Genomic DNA, 19,759 nt, shown 5'->3' with positions numbered 1-19,759 from the left:
AGTAGTTTCGGGTGTACGGCGTAGTGATTCAGTATTTGTATATATTGCACAATGGTCGTTGCGGTTCTGATTTGCATTTCCTGTTGGAGCATCCTGTAATGTGCGTATTGGCCATTGGTTTACCTGTTCAGAATAATGTCCATTCACACCCTTTGTCTATTTTTAAGACCATTTGTCATTTCATTATTGAGTTGTGATTATTCTTTGTATTTTCTGGATACAGGTGCCTTATCAGACATAATGGTTGGCAGGAATGTTCTCCCATTCTGTGGGTTGTCTTTTCACTTTATTTCATTTTTTTCACTTTCTTAACAGTGCCCTTTGAAGCACCAAAGGCTTTTCATTTTGATGTAGTCCAATTTACTTTGCTTTTGGTGTTCGAGCTTCTGGTGTTCTGTCTAAGAAACCCTCGCTTAATCCACGAAGGTCAAGAAGATACAAGTGTGTATTTTCTTCTGAGAGTTTTTTTTCTCCTTTTGGCTCTGACATTTAGGCCTTTGATCTATTTTGAGTCGACTTTGACGGTCTGTGATGTGGGGTTGGCAGCATGTTTTGAAGGCAGAGTCGACCGGATGGAGAGAGAGGGGAGATAGAGGACAACCCGAGGGTCTTGGCCTGCCCAGCTGGTGACCGGTGAATGGAGGGGGGGAATCTGGGGGCCTGTTTTGGGCACATGAGGTCTCAGACCAGCGTGGGCAGTGAGCAGAGATGGTCAGCCGGCAGTGGGATCTGCAAGTCCGGAGCCCCAGCACGGAGAGACAGAGTCCAGATGGGATTTATTGAAGCCGTGGGGCATGACGAGAAGTCCAGCAGGCGCTGATGGAGCAGGAGAGCGGGCCGTGAGGCTGGCCTGGGTCACGCCTTGACGCGTTCCTCTGAGGTGCACGGGGGCGGGGAAGGAACAGCCCTTGAGGTCGGAGGAGAACCAGAGGGTCTCATAAGACGTCACAGAAGAGGCTGTGAGGCAAGGGGTCAGCCTTGCCTTGGCCCATGCTGTGTGTTCTTAAGCAGATGCCTCCCCTGGGTCGGGAAGACCCCCTGGAGAAGGAAATGGCAGCCCACTCCAGTACCCTTGCCTGGAAAATCTCATGGATGGAGGAGCCTGGTAGGCTGCAGTCCATGGGGTCACAAAGAGTCGGACAGTACTGAGCGACTTCATTTTCGTTTCACTTTCCCCTCTCCGGGCCTTTCTTTTCTGGCCGGTGCAGGGACAGTGTGAGGCCCGTAAAATGCACCCTCCAGAGTCCCATGTTTACTGGCTTGTGACAGTATCCCCCTGTATATAAAAATAACAAGATTCACACCAGCGCACCTACTCCATCATATTCGTGTATCGGTTCTCACTGTATTTTCGCACATGTGCACGTGCGTTCGGGTCCATGGAAAGATGTCTATCATGGGGCCGCCAGAAGTTACCAGTGGCTGACGTTCAGAGTGGTCTCCTCACATGCCGGGCAGGGGATGGCAGGGACCGGGGAGGCTCCCGGGTCTCACGCATGTCCGCCCCCTGGTGGCAGCTCCGAGTTCACACCCTTTCCCGTTGCTGGTCCTCTTTTGGTTCAGCCCTGAACGTAGAAGGTGAGGACTGTTGTTATGGATCTTTCCCCACATGGTCGTGGATCAGAGAGGTTAAGGCACTCACCCGAGGTCACACAGTTATGAAATGGCTGAGGCTGGGCTGAACCCAGACCTGCTGATCCTATATGTGACCCCCCCACCCCCATCATTTGAGGTGGACCACCCACCAAGGATATGGGGCAGGGGTGAGCAGTGGTGGGCACCGGGCACTTTAATTTTCTCCTTTGCCCCTTGAGGTGCAGCATGGCCCCTCAGTGTGACATATTCTTCCTGCCAAAGGGGAAGCCCCAGTCAAGTTTCCTCTTCTTGTGTCTCCTGCGTCTCAGGTGTCACCGAGGGACCTGGGGAGGGAGCGTGCCCTCCCGGACAATGAGCCTCCACGCCGGCAGGTGAGCCCCGCAGCCACGGGCCCCCGGAGGAGCCACAGCTTCTGCAAGGACAGGAGGAGCGGGCCCTTCGTGGTGAGTGATGCCGGCGTGGCCGGAGCGGACGCCGCTGGGGACGTCCCAGGCTGGTCCCAGGGCATGAGGGGGGCGAGGGTGGGCCTGTGACCGTCCAGGAGCCTGCTGCGGCCTGGTTGGGCCCTGGCTCGTGTTGTGACAGGAGACGGTGTTTGGCGGCTCTGCCGGGGAAGCCTCCCCTCTGGTGGGTTTCTGGCCCCCTGTGGAGGGGCAGCCCCTGGTATCTGGCACCGTGAAGTTAGAACAGGCCCTGGAGTCTTGAGAGCCCTGGGTTTGCATCCCGGCACTACCTCTGCTGCTTTGAACAACTCGATTAATTCCGCTGCACCTCAGTTTGATCCCCGGGAAAACGGGACTGTGATTCCTGTCTCTCTTGCGCTGTTGGGAGGATGGAGTGAGATTGTGTGGAGCCCAGCGCGTCGTAATTCAGACAGTAACCGATGGTGTGGTAACGACGGGAGGACGGCAGCATTGGGCTGGTTCTGCAGCTGGATTTCCTGGGTTCATTCACATCCTGGCTCTGCATGGAGCTGGGCGTCTGACCTCGGTTTCCTCATCTATAAAATGGGTATAATAATAGCATCTGCTTCACAGGGCTGATGTGGGACTCAGATAACTCGAGAAGTGTTTCGCTTGGTCCTAGGTACACAGTAAACACTTTAGTAAGTGTTATGTTACCATTATTATTATTATTGTTGTTGTTGTTGCTTTCGTGTATCCTTTTGGCTGTCACTGAGCTCTCTCCGTAGCCAGCACTTCTTCCCTCTCTGCCTGATTCCTCACTTGTGAAAGGAGGTGGGTAAATGAGGCAGCAGGACCCCAGGGAAGCCCCCTCCTGCCCAAGCCTCAGTGTCCCCAGCTGCGTTCCAGGGCTTCACCACCTCTGATTTTCCGTGATTTTCTTTTTTCTTTTTTTTCACTTTTGTTCTATGATCCTTGGAGATGTGCTGAGCTCTGCACTTCCTTCTAAAGTCCTTCCCAGGCCCTGGGCCCTGCCTGGGGACATCTGAGATAAGTCTTTTTAAATGAACAACACCAGTTCCACACCCAAGGTCATTCTGAGTTGCAGGACTCTGTGCATTTTAGTGGTCATCTGTGCCTGGTCCCATGTCTCAGAGATGTGGAATCCAGCAGTATTCACATCCAAGGTCCATTCCTCCTAGCTTGGTGACCACCGGCAAGAAACCACTTCTCTGAACCTCTGTCTCCTCCTCTGTGAAAGGGGGTGAAGATGCTGCCCCTGGCAGAGTTCTTGCCAAGACTTGATGTGAGGCTGGGGGTGACCCTGCCTGTGAAGGGACTCAGACCTCGGCTGAGAAGCCCCAGAAAATTCACAAGTGTCCAAATCCCTGCTGCTGATTTCTTTTTCACCTTTGTCTCCATTCCCTGTCAGGCACTGACTCAACTTATCTGATTGTGTTTGTGTGTGTGTGTGACAGAGAGAGAGAAGGCAAAGGTTATGGAGGGAACAGCATCCTGGTCCAAGTCTCTGCTTGCTGGCCCTTCTTCTTTCTCCGTGAAGTCCTTGGATGGCTTTCCTTGGCTCCCTCCCTCTGGCCCCGGAGGCTTCTGCCCCGTTGCAGTCTGTTTGATCACCTCTCCCCTGGAGGCGTCCGGGTCTGGGTACTGAGACTGGACCAGACAGCTGAGGCCTTGGACCTGCATTCCCAGCTTCCGGGACTGAGGCCTACAATTCTGGGGCGTGACCACCAGGAGGCGGTGGTGGTGCACTCGCTTTCTGATGCCTCCACAGTCCTGACTAGGGGGACTTCAGCACTGGGGCTCTGGGGCTCTGGAGGCTGGAAGAAGTGGGTTCAAGTTCTGGCTTTGGCACTCTGTGACCTTGGGCAGGTGACTTGATGGGCCCCAATGAGCCTGTTTTTGCTTCTGTAAAATGAGGATGGTCCTAAGTGGCCTCAAGAGTAGTTTTGTGGGCGGGAAGTGAAGTCGCTCCACGCTCAGAAGAGTAAACTCCCACTTCACGCCTTGGCAGCAGGGATGGCTGTTCCTTCTTCTCCTCCACTTCCCTTGCCCTTCTTCCTCCTCCTCCTCACTCCCCCTCCCCCGCTCCTCTCCCTCTTCCTCACCTGGGCCAACTCTCTCATTATGAACAGGGAAGTTGAGGCCCCCAGAGGGGCAGCCAGGGCGACCCTGCAGGTGACGCCTGGGGTCCCTGAGCCCCCCTTGGCCTGGATGGCCGCCCGGCCGCTCTGGAGGTCAGAGATGGTCAGAGCTGTGCTTTGCACCCTGTGGGGTATTTGAAGAGCCTCTCACTAGTGGATAAACGCCGTCTGCTGGTACTTCGTCACTCTTTTGATTGATGACTTTGTTCTGTTGGTTTCCAATTGAGATTCAGGTGCATCTCCCTTTTTTGAGCCTGTGCCCCAGGCCTTGTCAATCCCCAGTCCCCCCCTCTTCTCAGGGAATATGAATCCCATTTTGCAGAGGAGGAAACTGAGGCTCAGAGAGGTTAAGCCGCTTGCCTCAGGCCACACAGTCTGAAAGCGGGGGAAGCTGGAGTGGACACTGGGCCTATTTCGCCTCCAGCCTTGGCCCCGGACCCTTTCTGCTCCGGCACTGTGCTTGTGGCTCGGGCCAGCCTGCCAGCCTCTCACCTCTTGAGCCTGCAGTGCTCGGGACGTTCACTCACAAGGAAACAAGACACCCGACCAAGCCCCTGGGCTGAGAATGTGACATTTGCCCTGCACAGGGTTGGCCACGGTCCAAAGGGTGCCTGGGACACACCAGAGCTGATGCCTGCAGATCTCTAGAGCCCCACCCAGTCCACCCCCGACTGGTCAGACCCTGAGCATGAGGTCAGACTGGTCCCAGCCAGCTGCTTCGGAGAATTTACCGTTCCAAGCCTCTCTTTTCCTCCTCTGTAAGGTGGTGAATCACAGAAATGACAATACCCACCATGGTGCTTACTGTGGGGCATAGACACTAGTTTATTCCCATTTTGCAGGTGGGAAAACCGAGGCTCAGCACCAGTAAAGTACCTCTGCCAAGGTCTGAGTCTGGAGTCCAGGCTCCTAATCAGCTGCTGACCCTTCCACTACTCTGACATCGTGTGGTGGGAGGACGGGGCTGAAACAAGATGGTGCTTATAAAGCGCTCAGCACAGCGCCTGGTGGAGAAGGAACTGCCTGATAGATGTACCTGCTGTTAATTATGTGTTGTTAATTATGATTTTGCTGCCAGTTGCTTTTATTCCCCTACATTCTCTTGAATATCTACTGATAGAACAGGAAGTTGTCTCTAATCTTAGGAGCTGTTGGCTGTTGAGGAGACGCTGCAGGGGAGGGGACGGTGTTCGACCCAGGGTCCCAGGGCGGCCTGGCTGGGCTGGGACCGGAGTTCTGACTCTGTGGCCAGGGTTCTGTTCTCCCTGGTCCTCTGCTGCTTTCAGGGGTACCCTTAGGACCTCGGGTCTAGGTGGCAGGTCTGAGTCCCGTGCCCAGTCTCCTCCTTCCCCCCTCCAGGGTGGTGGTGGGTGGGCGCGCCCACTTTTCCACGTGAGGTGAGCCTTTGGCCCGCACTTGTGGATCATAAAACACGGTGACTCAGTCTCGGACCATGACCTTGAGTCTCATTTCACCCCGGAGGCCCCTCCTGTGACCGTGAAGGCACAGATTCACCAGCTCTGGGGGTTCCCTGTGATGGGGCAGGCAGGCGGGCCCCTGGGAACCTCAAGAATGTTCTCTCCAATCCCCAAACCCGTCAGTCTGCATTTGCCGGCTCATCTGGTGATGAGTTCACCCCATCGTGGGCCTGCGTGTGCCAGGGAAGGGAAGGGAGGGGAGGGGCAGGGACTGGTAAGGTGGGAGCTGGCCCAGCGGACAGAGGGACCCCTCCGCCTGGGTGAGTCTGGACGATGGACTCGGCCTCGGGGCATGATGTGGAGCCGAGTGCTGAGGAAACGGCGGCAAGCGGGACTCCCAGGCAGCCCAGGAGTCCTCTTGGCAGGAGGCTAATTTCATTTGTTAATTGCTTCTTGTCTTTTACTGCTGAGCCCAACAGGACTGGAGAAGAACTGAGTAATTTATATCTCAGCCGATTAAAGTTTCTTTTCGGGATTAAAACCAGCCAGACCAGAAAGCTTTTGTTTCCTAGGTCTTAACATGCAAATGATCAGTTGTGCCTGAGATTTTTGTATTGGGGAGATTTTGTGTTTATCCAATTACCCAGCTATCTCTCCTCCCACTTACCCTCCCACCCATCTACGTTCCCACCCACCCATCCTCCATCCAGTTTTTAATACATGCAAAGCTCTACAGGTACAAAGATGAACAAGTTAACTTGTCCCCAGATTGCTCCCGTTCTTAGACTATAAACCCAGGATGACACTGACTGGTCGTCTGTTGATTTCGTCACTCACTAAACGTCTTGAGCAGCAGACACGGGTTGAGTACCCACTGTGTGTCACGGGCTTTTTGGTCCTTGAGGTGCAGCAGGGAAGCTAACACTCTGGTATGGGGAGAACGTGGGCTTTTCCAGGAGCTTTCAGGCACGAGCACATGGACAAGACCCAGCTGAGAAGCACCCTCAGGGTTAAAATAAGGGGTGTTTTTCCACCTTGGAGGAGCCAAGGAAAGTTGTGACTAGGGTTGTAGAAGGTCAGAGAGGCAGCTTGGGGCGCCCTCTAGTGGCCATTGCAGGGGGCGGTTGGAGAGGGGAAGCTGGAAGCTGGGAGACCAGTTAGGAGGTGTTTGAACCATTTGGGTAAGACCGTTAAAAATACACACACACACACACACACACACACACACACACAGTGGCTAAATATATTTAACAGAAAATTTGCCATTTTAACCATTGTTAAGCATACTATACGGTATCATTAAATACATCCACAGTGTGTAACTGTCACTACCGTCCACCTCTAGAGATTTCCTCATCATCCCAGACAGAAACTGTGAGCCACTAAACACTAACTCCCTTTGGCCCTAGCCCCCAGCCCCTGGCAGCCTCTGTTCTGTAATGCTTTCTGTCTCTGTGAATTTGCGCATTCTGAGTCCTTCTTATGAATGGAACCGTTCAGTGTTAACACGTGTCCTCTGTGTCTGGCTCATTTTGTTTAACGTACTGTCTTCACGGCTTTGTCAGTGATGTAGCACGTGTCAGTACGTCACCCTTTTGTTACGGCTGAGCCTTTTCCACATGGACCCATTCCACCTCACCCAGGGTCAGAAAATAGAGGGCCCAGAGGGCTGAGGGGGATCCGATCTCTTTGCTTCACCTCCTCGAGAAAGTATGTTGTTGACGTGCCCTTGTGTGAGAATGATGCTCATGCTGGAATCATCTTGACTCATTTATTTTTGGTGAGACCGTAAATGATTAACGAACATGCACTTTCCATTGCCAAGAGTCACAGTTCCTTGCTTCACCCGTGTAGCCAACGGAGACGCACCAGCGGCCCCCACACCCGGGCAGGGCTGCTGGGTCCACACTGATTCCAGTTCCAGGGTGCCCAGCAGGGCGTTTGTGTGTGTGTGTACACACGTATACACACACGCGTGCACCCTTGGGAACCCGGGACGGGCCCCGCTCGGCCTGGACTCGAGTCTCACCTCATTCAGCTGCCGCCCCCGGCTGTGGTCAGCTCACTGAGCTTTGCTTCCCCCATCTGCTTCCCCCCGAGTGGGGCCCACTCGGTGCCCGCCACAGGCTGTCATGAGTGTTGAAGGCGGTGAATTGCAGAGTCTGAGTTAGTGGTCCAGGTCCCAAGCAGACTTCGGGGTTCATTCTAGAAGCGTCTGCTGAACACCTCCCGCGTGCTGGGGAGAAGCCGGGTTCACATCCCTTCCTGCAGGATAAAGCCCCCTCACGCTCAGGCTCCAGTCCAGGGGCACAGAGGGCCTCAAGCCCTGAGTGTGCTGTGACCTCCGCTCACCCCCGCGAGCCACGCTGGCTTCCGGAATGTTCCCGACACACGTGGACGTCTTCCTACCCCGGGGCCTTGGCTCGGGCTGTTTGTTCTCCAGATTCGCCCTTTGCTTCCCTCCCCTCAGGGCCTCTGTCAGCTCTGCGTCACCCCTCAGCGGGGCCTCCCCAGCAGAGAGGAGGCTCTGAGAGGCAGTGAACACCCAATACGGTGCTCGGCGCATAGCAGGCCCTCAGCGTGTGGGTTTTCGTAGGCTCCTGGTATACTCACAAACGTGTGCGTCCATCAGGCAGTCGGTTTTAGAAGATTTTCATTCAGTCAGTCCCCCAGCCCCTCTTTGACACCATTTATCAAACCTCATAGGATGTGCCAGGCATCATGCTCAGTTTATCCTCACTGGGACCCCTGGAGGTAGGAAGTATTCTCATTCCCATTTTCCAGATGGCAAAGCTGAGGCCCACAGAGAGAGAGATGGAGAGAGAGGGGGGAAGCCACTTGCCCACATCACGCACCCGGGATGGGGAACAGCTGGGATGAATTTGATGTTTCCCCAAACACTAGTCATTCTCACAGAACCTGGAAATTTCTCATATTCGTTAACTACTTGAGCTAATACGTAGTTAATGTTTTTCTTGAACTTGGCTCACTTTAAAATAACAGTTTTACTGAGGTGTAATTCATGACATACAATTCAGTCCTTTGAAGGTACAGTTCAGTGGGTTTTAGTACATGCAGCCATCACCACAGTAACCTCTAGGCTGCGTTCCTCACCCCAAAAGAAAGCCGTACCTATTACTTGCCACCCCAGTTGCCGCCGCCCACCGCCCAGCCCGAGGCAAACACTTTCCTGGTTTCTGTCTCTAAGAATCACCTAGGGACTTCCCCGGTGGTCCAGTGGTTGAGACTCCGAGCTCCCAGGGCAGGGGCCATGGGTTCAGTCCTGGGTTGGGTAGCTAGGATGCTGCATGCCACGCAACGTGGCCAAAAAAGTGAAAGTAAAAAAACCTTCAAACTAAAAAGCAGAGTTTGTCAGAGTGGGTTTTTAAAAAGCAAGACCCAACTATATGTAAAAGAGAGAAAAAAAAAAAAGGATCGCCTATTCCAGGTATCTCAGATAAATGTAGTCACACACCGTCTGTCCTTGGGGCTCAGCCTTATCTCACTTGGCGTAGTGTTTCCAAGTCCATCCAGGCCGTCACGTGGGTCCGTACTGCGTCCCTTTTTACGGCTGGGTAGCGCGCTCTCACATCAGCCCACCACACTTGGGCTATTTGAGCGTCTATCGATGGGACATCTGGTGCGTTTCCACTCTGGCACGCCTCTCATTTTCCCAGTCCCCTGGTACCAGGTTCATTCCTTCCCTATTCTGACCTCTGTCTGCACTTACTGTTTATTTGTTTTCTGATCCCCCGTCTCCCTGGCGCAAACAGGAATTGCCACATTACTGGGCTCATGACTCTTTTGTTCAATGCCGTGTTGTCAGGACGGAGTTGGCCCTCTGCCAATGTTTGTTGAATGACTGAGTGAGTGAGTTGAGTGATTCAGCGAGTGGGTGAGTCGGCAGCCAGCAGGGGGGACAGCTAACTGAGCTGCTGAGGCAGAAGGTTCAGTTGCCCTCGACTTGGTTGTGGGGGAGGCAGAGGGTTTGGGGTCCCAGGTGAAGCTGGGTCTTGACAGGTGCGTAGAAGTCGGGAGGTGGAGGGAGGTGGGGAGGGCCCCCGGGCAGAGAGGGCCCAGCCTGAGCAGCGGCAGGGCTTGACTGTGCCACAGAAGAAGTCTGTGGTCCCCGGTGCCTCCTCGGAGGGGACCCCTGTGCTCACAGGGTGGCCCTGCCACTGAGCAGAGCAGAAGGCTTGTAAGAAAGGGGAGAGTTTCGTCAGGGGGTCGGGCAGCACCCCGAGGACCCCATTCCTTCCGCCTCAGAAGCCTCCTGACCTGGTGACTCCCAACTACCAGCCTCAGACAGATGCATTCGGGGCGTCTGAATCCAGATTCGCGGGTGGTGCCCCTTGAGATGCTCTATCAGGGGCTGTCCCCCCAGGAGTCAGGTCAGGTAGAGATGAGAATTTAATGACAAACCAAGAGAGATGGCGGGGTGTGGGGGGGCGCCTCCTGGAGTGGTCCTGTCTAGAGTGGCTGGATGATCCAGTGTTGAGAGCAAAAGTGATGATGGGGATTTGGTCTTACTGTGAAATCTCGCCATTTTTATACACTGTGCTGTGCTTAGCCATGTCTGACTCTTCGCAATCCCACGGACTATAGCCCGCTAGGCTCCTCTGTCCATGGGATTCTCCCAGCAAGAGTACTGGAGTGGGTTGCCATGCCCTCCACCAGGGGATCTGCCCAACCCAGGGATCGAACCCAGGTCTCTCACATTGCAGGCAGACTCTTTACCATCTGAGTCACCAGGGAAGTCCCATTTTATACAGTACAGGAAAAAAAAAAAAGTTTTTAACTTAACCACACCCAGTCGCCTTCAGCTAACACACAGGATATTGGCAGTCTTGACTCACGTATTATCTTGCTGAGTCCTTGGGAAAGTGAGTGACTTGGCCCCGGCTCACCCAGGCGGCAGGTGCCACCTGCAGGCTCTGTCCAGGGATGTTGGACTTCTTTTGGGAAACCTCCACCTTCACAGGGCATCAGAAATGCCCTGAGTGTCCACCAGAGGGAGTTCTTGCTGCAATTTCCCTTCCCTTCCCCCATCCCCCCCAATCCTTCCAGACTGGACACGAGCTTCCTGGTGCAGTGCTTACGAGTGACCACCAGAGGGCAGGGTGGGGGCGATCTATTTTCAGCATTTTTCTTTACTAGTTTTTAATGCCAGAATCTTCATTCTGTATCCCCCAAAATCAAATTCACCGCGGCCATTTAGATTTTTACTTTAACGCCTGTCGCTGGTTTTGGAGTGCGTGTCACTCAGTTCGGCTCCCCGCCAGGTGTCTGGTACGTTTTGATTTTGCCGGCCTGTCAGAGTTGCTAGGCTCAAGTTGGGACATTGGTCTGCAGCCCTCACAGCGCTGGCCACCCCAGTTGGTTTTTGCTGATGCTGTTTCTCTTCTGAAGAAACTATTATTATTATTTTTGGGAAAAAGTTTTTATTTTATTTCTAAAAGAGGTGTGTGTGTGTGGAGAGGGGTGAATGCATGTGTCTAGCGAATGGGCAGCCCACAATGACAGCCCTGTGAATATAGAAATGTTATTTCTGACTTAAGTAGATGTATTTCCAGAGATGCACAGTCTTCTCCTTGAACACAGGGTCCCTTGAGAATAGGAGCGTTTGGTCATATTTCAAGTCTCGGCTCCAGGTAGCCTCCTCTAAGAAGCCCTCCTAGGTTGCACCTTCTCGTGTGCACTCCATTCATTCAAATAAAATAAAATAGTGCCCCCCCTCCCCCCCAAAAAACCCCCAACTCTCAGAGAGTCACACCCAGGGACTACCAGTTTTACATCCCTGTTTTCTTCTGTGATTCTTGTTGATATTAACAGCCTTCTTATCTTTTTAATAGAGGTTTCTGCTTATAGCTAAGCCCTCTGAGTAGGTTCGCATGGTTGTTTGCACATTCAGTCTTTTTTGGAAAATGAATAACATTAATAAGGATAGCTGGGTATTTCCTGGGGGTCCAGTGGTTAGGACTGGGTGCTTTCACCTCCGAGGGCCTGGGTTCAATCCCTTGTAGGGGAACTAAGATCCCACAAGCCATGCGTCTCAGCCAAAAACAAAACCAAACCAAAAAGGGGATTGCCGAGGACCTGCTGTGACCGGGTGTGGGGTTGGGGCGAGGGGAACCAGGTCGACCAGGGTGGTGGCCCTTGGGGACCTGACCTTTGAGGAGGGATTGAAGAAGGAGTCACGGAGATGCAGAATGCTCTTCCAGAAGGGGTGCCCTGGGGCCCTGTGTCTGGGGCCACCCTGAGCCTGGGCTGGAGGCTGCAGATGCGGGGGCTGGCACACAGCAGCCTCCAGGCTCCCCCGGGGGTGGCGGACTGTTCCTCCCCACGTCAGTCAGAGTCAGCAGCGTCCACCCCCACACATTGTTCTGTTAGCCCCTCGGAGAGCGGGGCTCCGCTTTCCAGCTGTACTGTCCGTCAGCCAGCGAGCCGGGCCCGGTGGTTTTCCGGCTGCGCCATCGTCTGGGACCTGCCCCCACCAGCTGGATGCTTGGCACCGGGTCGGGTCAGAGGAGCCACGGGCCTGCTTCTCCAGGGCTCTGAGGTTCGCGCGCGGGTGGCGTCCTCCGCTGTTGAGCTCAGCTCCCCACCGGGTCCTCGTGGGTTTCCTGCCAGCCGCTCTTCCCCGGGTCAGGCTATGGGGCTGTGTGCAGTACCGGTGGTCCCCCTGGGGCCTGGCGGGTGGGGGGTGCCTCAGCCGAGGGCCTGCCGCCCCTCCCTGCCTGGGCTGTGCTGTGGGGTGCTCGCCGCAAGCCGGTCCAGTTCCGGCTGTGATGGGGCTGGCCTGATGGAGGTAGTGCTGAGCGGGGGCTCCACCCCTGCCCAAGCCCGGTTAACCCGGGCAGCGCCCTTGGCCAGCTCGCACCTCGCCATGCGGCCGGCGGGGGTGATGAGGCTTACCCCGGGAAAGCACCGCGGGACAAAAGGAGACGCTTTGGTGTTAAATGTTATTCTACCCGGTCCTGTGCAGGAAACCCTGAAACGCAGGGAAGCTGCATCCCACTTTACAGAAGGGGTAACCGAGGCTCGGGAAGGCGGGGTGATGGCATGATCACACTCTTTGGAAGGAAACGTCCAAGAGAAGTCACCTCGGGTTGCCTGCAGGTCTGCTGTAGTTGGCATTTTTAGCTTCTGAAAAGGGATGCTCCTCCTGGCCCCCACTCCCCCGCCAGCAGGGGGTGGCTGGGGAGCCCTCCCCCACCCTTGCTGGGCTGCCCACCCGCAGGAGCAGACAGAACCCAGGACTAGCTGGGGTTTCCAGCTCACTGTGTGACCTCGACCAAGTCCCCTTCCCTCTCTGGGCCCCCCTCTCCACACCACCCCCCCCCCCCCAGCCTGGAAAAGGGGGACTTCCAGGGCTGCTCAGAAGCTGGGAGGGGCTGTGTGAGGCTGGGTTGATTTATGTCCTTAATGTGGAAGCAGTCGGGGTGGGGAGGCCGGGGCTCCCCCTCGGTGTGTGGTTTTGGGGAGGAACTTGCACTCACATGACTCACTCAGGCACACACTCAGGTCTGGGGCTCCATCCTCGCGCCTTCCCTCAGTGGAAGAACCCCCAGGTCCAGAGCACCGCCAGGAGGGCCCCGAGTCCACACCTGAGCAGCAGCTCCTGGTGCCCGGGACAGGGCCATCCTGCCAGCCCCCTGGCCGCCAGCCGGCCCCTGAATGATTCATGCCGCCTTGAACTTGACTCCTGCGTGACAAGCCGAGCGGGAAGAGCCGCCCCCTCCAGAGGGAGGCTGGAAGCGTGCACGAGGCAGGCGGCATAGCCCCGGGCACCAGAGATGGAGTATTACTACTGCCCCAGCTTGCTGAAGCTCCTGCGGTACCTCTGGGTGAGTCTGGCCGTCCGGACTCGAGTCTTCTTCTCCTGCCAGCTTTGCTTCCTGGCTCTGCCTGGCCGGCAGCGCCTCTGTGTTCTTTAGAAATGGTGGTTGTTTCAAGGAGGGAGGGGATGGGGGTTCGGTTTGGGAGGCAGAGGGGCTCATCGAAGAGGAGAGGGTCCTGCCCGCCGTGATCAGTGGGCACAGCGGCCGCCCCTCCAGTCCGCGGGAAAAAAACAGGAAAAACGAGCGACCTTTCCAGAAAGCAACATTTCTTTGATTTACGAGATGGTTCTTTATTCTGAAATTACATCCTTCTTGCCTTTGTTGTGTGCATGTAAGATTGTCTCGTCTTTTATGAGGTGAAAAGAATAGAGTTTGTTTTTCCTTTGGTGATCTTACTAAGCAAAAGGAAAATATTGGAACCCTCACATCGCAGCCTCTTTTCTATCAAAATATAACAGAGAAGAAGAAAAAAAAAAACCAAAAACAAAAACCTCAAAACTTTCTGTGGCAGAATGCCAAAAACAGGGAACCCGTGGGGAAGTGCTTTGTGGGGTTTAAAGTGCTTCTCAGATCTTGCTTTGACTCTGAGACTGACCTGCTGTGTGTCTGCTGGCAAGCTGCTTCCCCTCTCTGGGCTTCTGTTTCCTCATCCCTCGCTGCCCTAAGGGGGCGGGCCGTGGGTTACGGTGGGTCGTGTGACATTCATCAGGGCTCCGTGAACAGAGGAGCTTGGCAGAGAACCGTCACAGGTGGTCTCGGGGTTTTTTGGAACATTCGCCAACCCAATTGAGAACGCCCAAGAAAGAAAGACTTGGGAAATATTATTCGTCCCCCTGCTGAATGTTTGCAAATACTTCAAATGCCTTCTCACCCAGGGAATTTTCCGGAGCTCCTAAAAATACAACTTTAGGAAACATTGTCCTTCAGCCGCCCCACCTCCCCTGGCCCTAGTTCCCTGCAGCAGTGGAGAAACAGGAGACCCTCCGGGCCCTCGCCTTTGATCGCTGGCTTTTGCTCATTGTCATATTGTAAGTGTAGAAGGACATTAGTTGATTTTTTTTTTTAGTTACAAAAATAACGGATGGACATGGTAGAAAACTTGGAAAGTTTTGAAATGCGCGAGAAAGCAAAGAAGCAACCCACAATCATTTGTGTTTGGGGAACCTGCCCCCCGCTGGGACCGCGCGTCTTTGATGAGCTGGGCTCCAGCGTCAGGAAGGCCGTGATACACTGATTTATAGTAAGAAGTACACATATGGTCTTTGTTCCTGTTTCTGCCACAGAGCTCCTAAAACCCTTGGAATTTCCAGACTGATATAAGTGATAAAGGCGTCTAGATATTCACACATGACCTTCTGTTAATGAGATGACTTTTGGCCAGCACCTATGGATGGGGGCTGGTTGCCAGGGAAACCAACCACCTGAGTCCTTCCTCTTTCCCAGGAAGCCACTTCAGAGGGCACCGGATCAGCTAAGCACCGATTATTGTAAGGGTCCTGATGTGGGGGAGGGGTGGCCTTCCCCCTCCCCGCCTTAGACTCACACGGTGCAGAACATACACTCGCTCCATCAGCCCGGGCCCCTAACTGCTCTCAGCTTTCTGCTCCAAGTCACCTCTTCATAATTAAAAAAAAAAAAAATACTTTTAGATTTATAGAAAAGTTGCAAAGATGGTCGGGGGAGCCCCTGTGTAGCCTTCACCCCGCTCCCCCTCATGTTGGCATCCTACTGTAACAGCCGCAGAACGTCTGTCCAGTGGAGAAATTAACACAGGTTCACTGCTATTGGCTTCCCTGGTGGCTCAGCTGGTTAAGAATCCGCCTGCCATGTGGGGGACCTGGGTTCAATCCCTGGGGGAAGATCTCCTGGAAAAGGGAAAGGCTACCCACTCCAGTAGTCTGGAGAATTCCATGGATTGTATGGTCCATGGGGTCGCAAAGAGTCGGACCCGACTTCACAGTGCTATTGGTATTAACTAAACTCTGGACTTCACTCCAGTGGTTCTCATCCAGGGGTGACCTCCAGGGCACACTTGGCAATGTCTGGTGACATTCTTTGATCGTCACAGCTGGGGTGGGGGTGAGGGGCTGCTGGCATCTTGGGAATGGAGGTCAGGGCTGCTTATAAAGATCCTACAGTGAGCAGGACAGCCCCAACCCGCCCCCCCCCCCACAAACACCACCGCCAAGGATGACCCGGCCCCTACATCAATCACACCAAGGTTGAGAAGCCCTGCTGATTTCTCCAGATCGTCCACTATTGTCCTTTCTCTGTCCCATGATCCGATACGAGGTCCCACATTGTAATTTGCCTCTAAATTTCATCCATCGTGGTGAACGAGTGAGTGTAGACCATGCCCATCTCAGTTTACGTGCCCACTGATAACGGGAACGTCTGCCCACTTCGAGACACCCTCTGCAAACGTGATGTGTGGTGCCTGGTTAATGCCCGGCACTTGTCACCAGCCTTGACCGTTCAGGCGTTCGCCCTGGGCCGGACGCTTGGGTTGCTCTCAGGCATTCACTGCACGCAGAGCTTAGTGATCATCGTTCTCAGCCTTAAACCTTTACTCACTTTTCAGGTTGTTTTCTAAGTCAGCTTCTTAGAATTGGGGCCAAGCGTGGGCTGCAGCAGGTTTCTGCAGAGACTGCCCTTTGTCAGTGGGATGTCGATGGTTTCCTGTTGGCGGCCCGAGTCCCCCCACGGGGCTACAGTTCTGTTCTGGGGCTGGGGGGAGGAGGCTGTCTCCTCCCCCCCCCACTGCCGTCAAGCCCAGTCACTGCCCAGCATCAGCTGGGAAGTGGGGGAGGGAGATTGGGTTTCTGCTTCAAATCATTATTAGTAACTGTAGCTGGTGGCTCCCCCTGCCACGGCTGTTTTGAGTTACTTAATCGCCTTTGTGGACGAGATAACCCAGCCAGACGGTCCCAAGGCTGGTGGCCTTGTTGGGCCCTTGGCACCAAGCTGGTTGTTTGTGATTGGCTATTGCACCAGCAGTAATAACAACAACTTGTTATTGGTGGCCACCTTCACCACCACCATTCCTACTGAGTGCTTGTAAAATGTCTTTCATAGGCATCTCATGAGAACCAAGAAGCCCAGCTGTAGGTCTCATTATCCCCATTTTGCAGTTAGGGAACTCGAGGCTGAGAGAGGTTAAGCGGCTTCCTGAAGGCCACCCCTGCCTGCAGCGAGGAGGTGTCAGAGCCTGTAACCGACTGAGGTTCTCCCGCGACTGCTTTGTTGAATCTGATCTTCCCATTTCTCAGATGGGAAAACTGAGGCCCACAGGTTGAGGTGACTTGCCAGTCTACAGGAAAGCTCTCTATCCGGATCAGCTTTTGCCAGGTGGAGGATTGTAGAAGGATGTCGCCCTGGGTCAGGCTGGCTTAGAATCTGAGCTCTGCCAACATCGCCTCTCTGAGCCTCAGTTTCCCCATCTGCATGTAGACTGTGCCGAGGATCAGCCAAGACAAGGGATACGAATATGCTTGGCACAGGGCTGGCCTCCGAGGAGACCCTCACTGTCTAGATGTCCTTGTTTGGGAGGTGGGGGGCTCTGATAGAATTGCAGACAGCCCCCCACCCCCAACCAGACCTTCCCAGGCTCCCCAGAGGCTGCCTGTCCCACCTGACTGCAGAGCCTGGGGGCTGACTCCTGGCCGGCCACCCTCCTCGACTGTCAGCTACAGCCAAGGCGCTTGCCGGGTGTCACTCCCGACAGCTTCTCGAGGAAGGTGCCGTGTGAGCCCCAGGGTGCCCCGTGCTGTTGCTGGTGGGCCCCTCTCCTGCCCCCTTCAGATGCCTCCTTGCGGGGTCTTGGTCCGGTGGCTCCATCTGTGTGCGGGGATGGGGAACCGCTCTGTGTTCCATGGTGCTTGCTGAGCTTTATCTCCCCACGTTCAGCCAGATTTTTTTTTTTTAATGGGAAAAATGTCCGAATGTCTAAATGTGGTTAGCCTGGCCGTTCTCTCCCCGGGGCCTTCTCGCTGCCTGATTACTCAGCCGTGTCCCTCACTCAGCCTGTCGTCACCTCCAGGAATAATAATACCAGTCATGAGACAGTGACCTGCGTTCCCCTCTCGCCTCCGAGCACTCATCCGTGGGGCCTCACGGTTAATCCTTGCAGTAGCCTCGAGAGGCAAGTGTTACTATTTTTCAGATGAGAAGCCTGGAGGTCTGGGGCATGGTTGAATGCCCACCTGATATGGACCAGCCGGCAATGGGTGGAGCTGGGCTTTGAATTTGGGAAGTCTGGCATCAAAGCTGACGTGCTTGGTTATGGCTCACGGCTGCCCTCGGGCAGGAAGGATGCCCGTCTTCACCCTGCCCCCCGGCACGGTGCCCGGCTCAGTGTTGGTGCTCAGTGGACAGTGCGTGTGGAAGCTGTGCTGAGGGCTGGATGGCTGTGGGGGGTCATCGGGGCGCCTGGACTCCGCACACGCCTGTCCTCTGTTACCATCGTTCCCGCTGTTATTTTCACTACCAGCCCCTGCATCTCAGATCTTGGCGGCCTCACTCTGTGCCCAGGGCCTGGCCTGGCTCTGCAGCGTCTGTGGCTGAAACAGGAGAACCAGCTATTTTTGTGCATCTGGAGTCAGAGGCTTGGACCCAGCGTCACGAGACTTCAGCCGAGGGTGCCCTGTAAACCCAGTGGCAGGGTGGAGAACTGGGGTCAGGCCCTCCTGGCTTCCGGTTCCCATCGAGCTGCTTGCTAATAGGGTGTGGGGGGTCTTCGAGCAAGTTTCCTGACCTCTCAGAAAGTCAGTTTTGCCATCTGTAGAGTGGGAGTGAACATGACATCTCCCTTGTAGACTCAAGCAGTTCAGGCATTGCTTGAGGCAATGCCAGCAAGCCTGGAGTATGGTTAGTCTTGAAATGTTAGCAGCTGATGCCGGTGTGGACAGCTAATGGGTCCTCAATTCAGTTCAGTTAAATGCCCATGCTGGGCATGTTCTCATTGTTTGGGAGAGTCAGTGAACCAGGAAGATCCCTGCCTCGAGGACTAACGTTCTAGTGGAACATGGGACACAGGAACCCTGTATTTTGAGTCAGGAGGCGGTGCGGCTGGGAAAGAAGGAAGGAGGCACTCAGGAGGGCTTGCCTGTGAGACTCAGGGGCTTGGATGGGTGGGTGCACCCTGAGAAGGTGACTCTTGAACTGAGACTTTGGAAGAGGGGAGGGAGTAGGCCCGGGGGGATTGAGGGGAGCGAGAGCAGCCAGTGCAAAGGCCCTGAGGTCTGTGTGTGCACAGGCAGTTCTGTGGAACTGGAAGGAGGCTGCAGCAGAGAGTGAGTGAGGCGAAAGGAGTTGTCAGGGTCATGCAGGGCCTGGCAGCCACTCGGGAATCTTCGCCTGGTGCTCTGCGGCTGGGGCAGGGAGTCACGTGGCGGGGAGCGGCACAGGCCGGTGTGGGTTTTGAACACACAAAGGCGGACTCGGGGAGACCAGCGAGGAGCCTCTAGCTGTCCAGGTGGGAGCTGACTGCCTCAGCCCAGGGCGGCGGAGGAGGTGGTGAGAAGCGGACAGAGTCTGGATCTGCTCTGAAAGTCGCACCGCGAGATTTGCTGGTGGATTGGGCGTGGGTGGAAGAGAGAGAGAGTCACACAGACCCTGAGGATGTGGGGCCTGGCAGTTGGGAGGGGGTGGAAAACCGCGGGGGGAAAGGGTCTTGGGGGCAGATCAGGATTCGGCTTTGGACTTGCTGAGTTTGAAACGTCTGTTAGACATTCCGCATTCTTTCCCCAACCTCTCTTTGCCCGTCTGTACAATGGAAGGTAATTCCTGCCCTGCCTGTGTCTGAAGGTTGTTGAGATGCTTTGAAGGGAATTTGAAAAGACCTCTGAGGAGGGTGATCAGTCCAAGCCCACGTCGGGAAATTCTTTAGCCCCTTAGGTATTTCCCAGCATTTCTGAGTCCCCAGGGTACTCAGAGCTTTTAAACATCAGGAAGCCCTGCTAATAACTTCCATAGTAGGATTTATGAGAATTCAGCTGGACCACGGCCAGCCCCCCTTGGCACCTCTCTCACTGTGAAAACGTCCAGCGCTTTTCTACCTGTTAACAGCCCCTCCGGGGCAGGACCACGCATCACCTCAGCCCCCCTCCTCCCTGTCGTCTGCGGAATCCTTGACATGAAATGAAAAGAGAACCCTGCTCTCAGATGCTGGTGGGTGCCCAGGCTTGGAAGGTCCTCCATGGGCCCCAGCCACCGACCCAGGCCACTGAGAACGTCATGCTGAAGGGCTGAAGTGAACTGGGTTCCCTGCTCTCAGAAGGCTGGTCTCAGGCTGGCAGTCCTCACTGTCCCAAAGAAGCCGTCACCGGGGCTCAGACACT

General features: G+C 54.9%; 1 protein-coding gene across 3 annotated transcripts in view; it reads left to right on the top strand.

The window, feature by feature from the left end:
• KIAA1671 (KIAA1671 ortholog) overlaps window positions 1-19,759 on the top strand; it is a 124,851-nt gene that overhangs the window by 17,097 nt on the left and 87,995 nt on the right. For 2 of the 3 annotated variants that reach the window (XM_043438093.1, XM_043438094.1), the window contains one exon: window positions 1,905-2,039. In XM_043438093.1, coding sequence (XP_043294028.1) covers window positions 1,905-2,039 — 135 coding nt within the window. Of the gene's footprint in view, window positions 1-1,904; window positions 2,040-13,160; window positions 13,428-19,759 lie in introns of those variants that run through there. The other variant, XM_043438099.1, reaches the window with a different exon arrangement.

The sequence above is a fragment of the Cervus canadensis genome, chromosome 1, assembly GCF_019320065.1.
Source record: "Cervus canadensis isolate Bull #8, Minnesota chromosome 1, ASM1932006v1, whole genome shotgun sequence".
Classification (NCBI taxonomy): Eukaryota; Metazoa; Chordata; class Mammalia; order Artiodactyla; family Cervidae; genus Cervus; species Cervus canadensis.
Note: the sequence above shows the minus strand (reverse complement) of the source record. Positions and strands in the feature narration are given on the sequence as shown.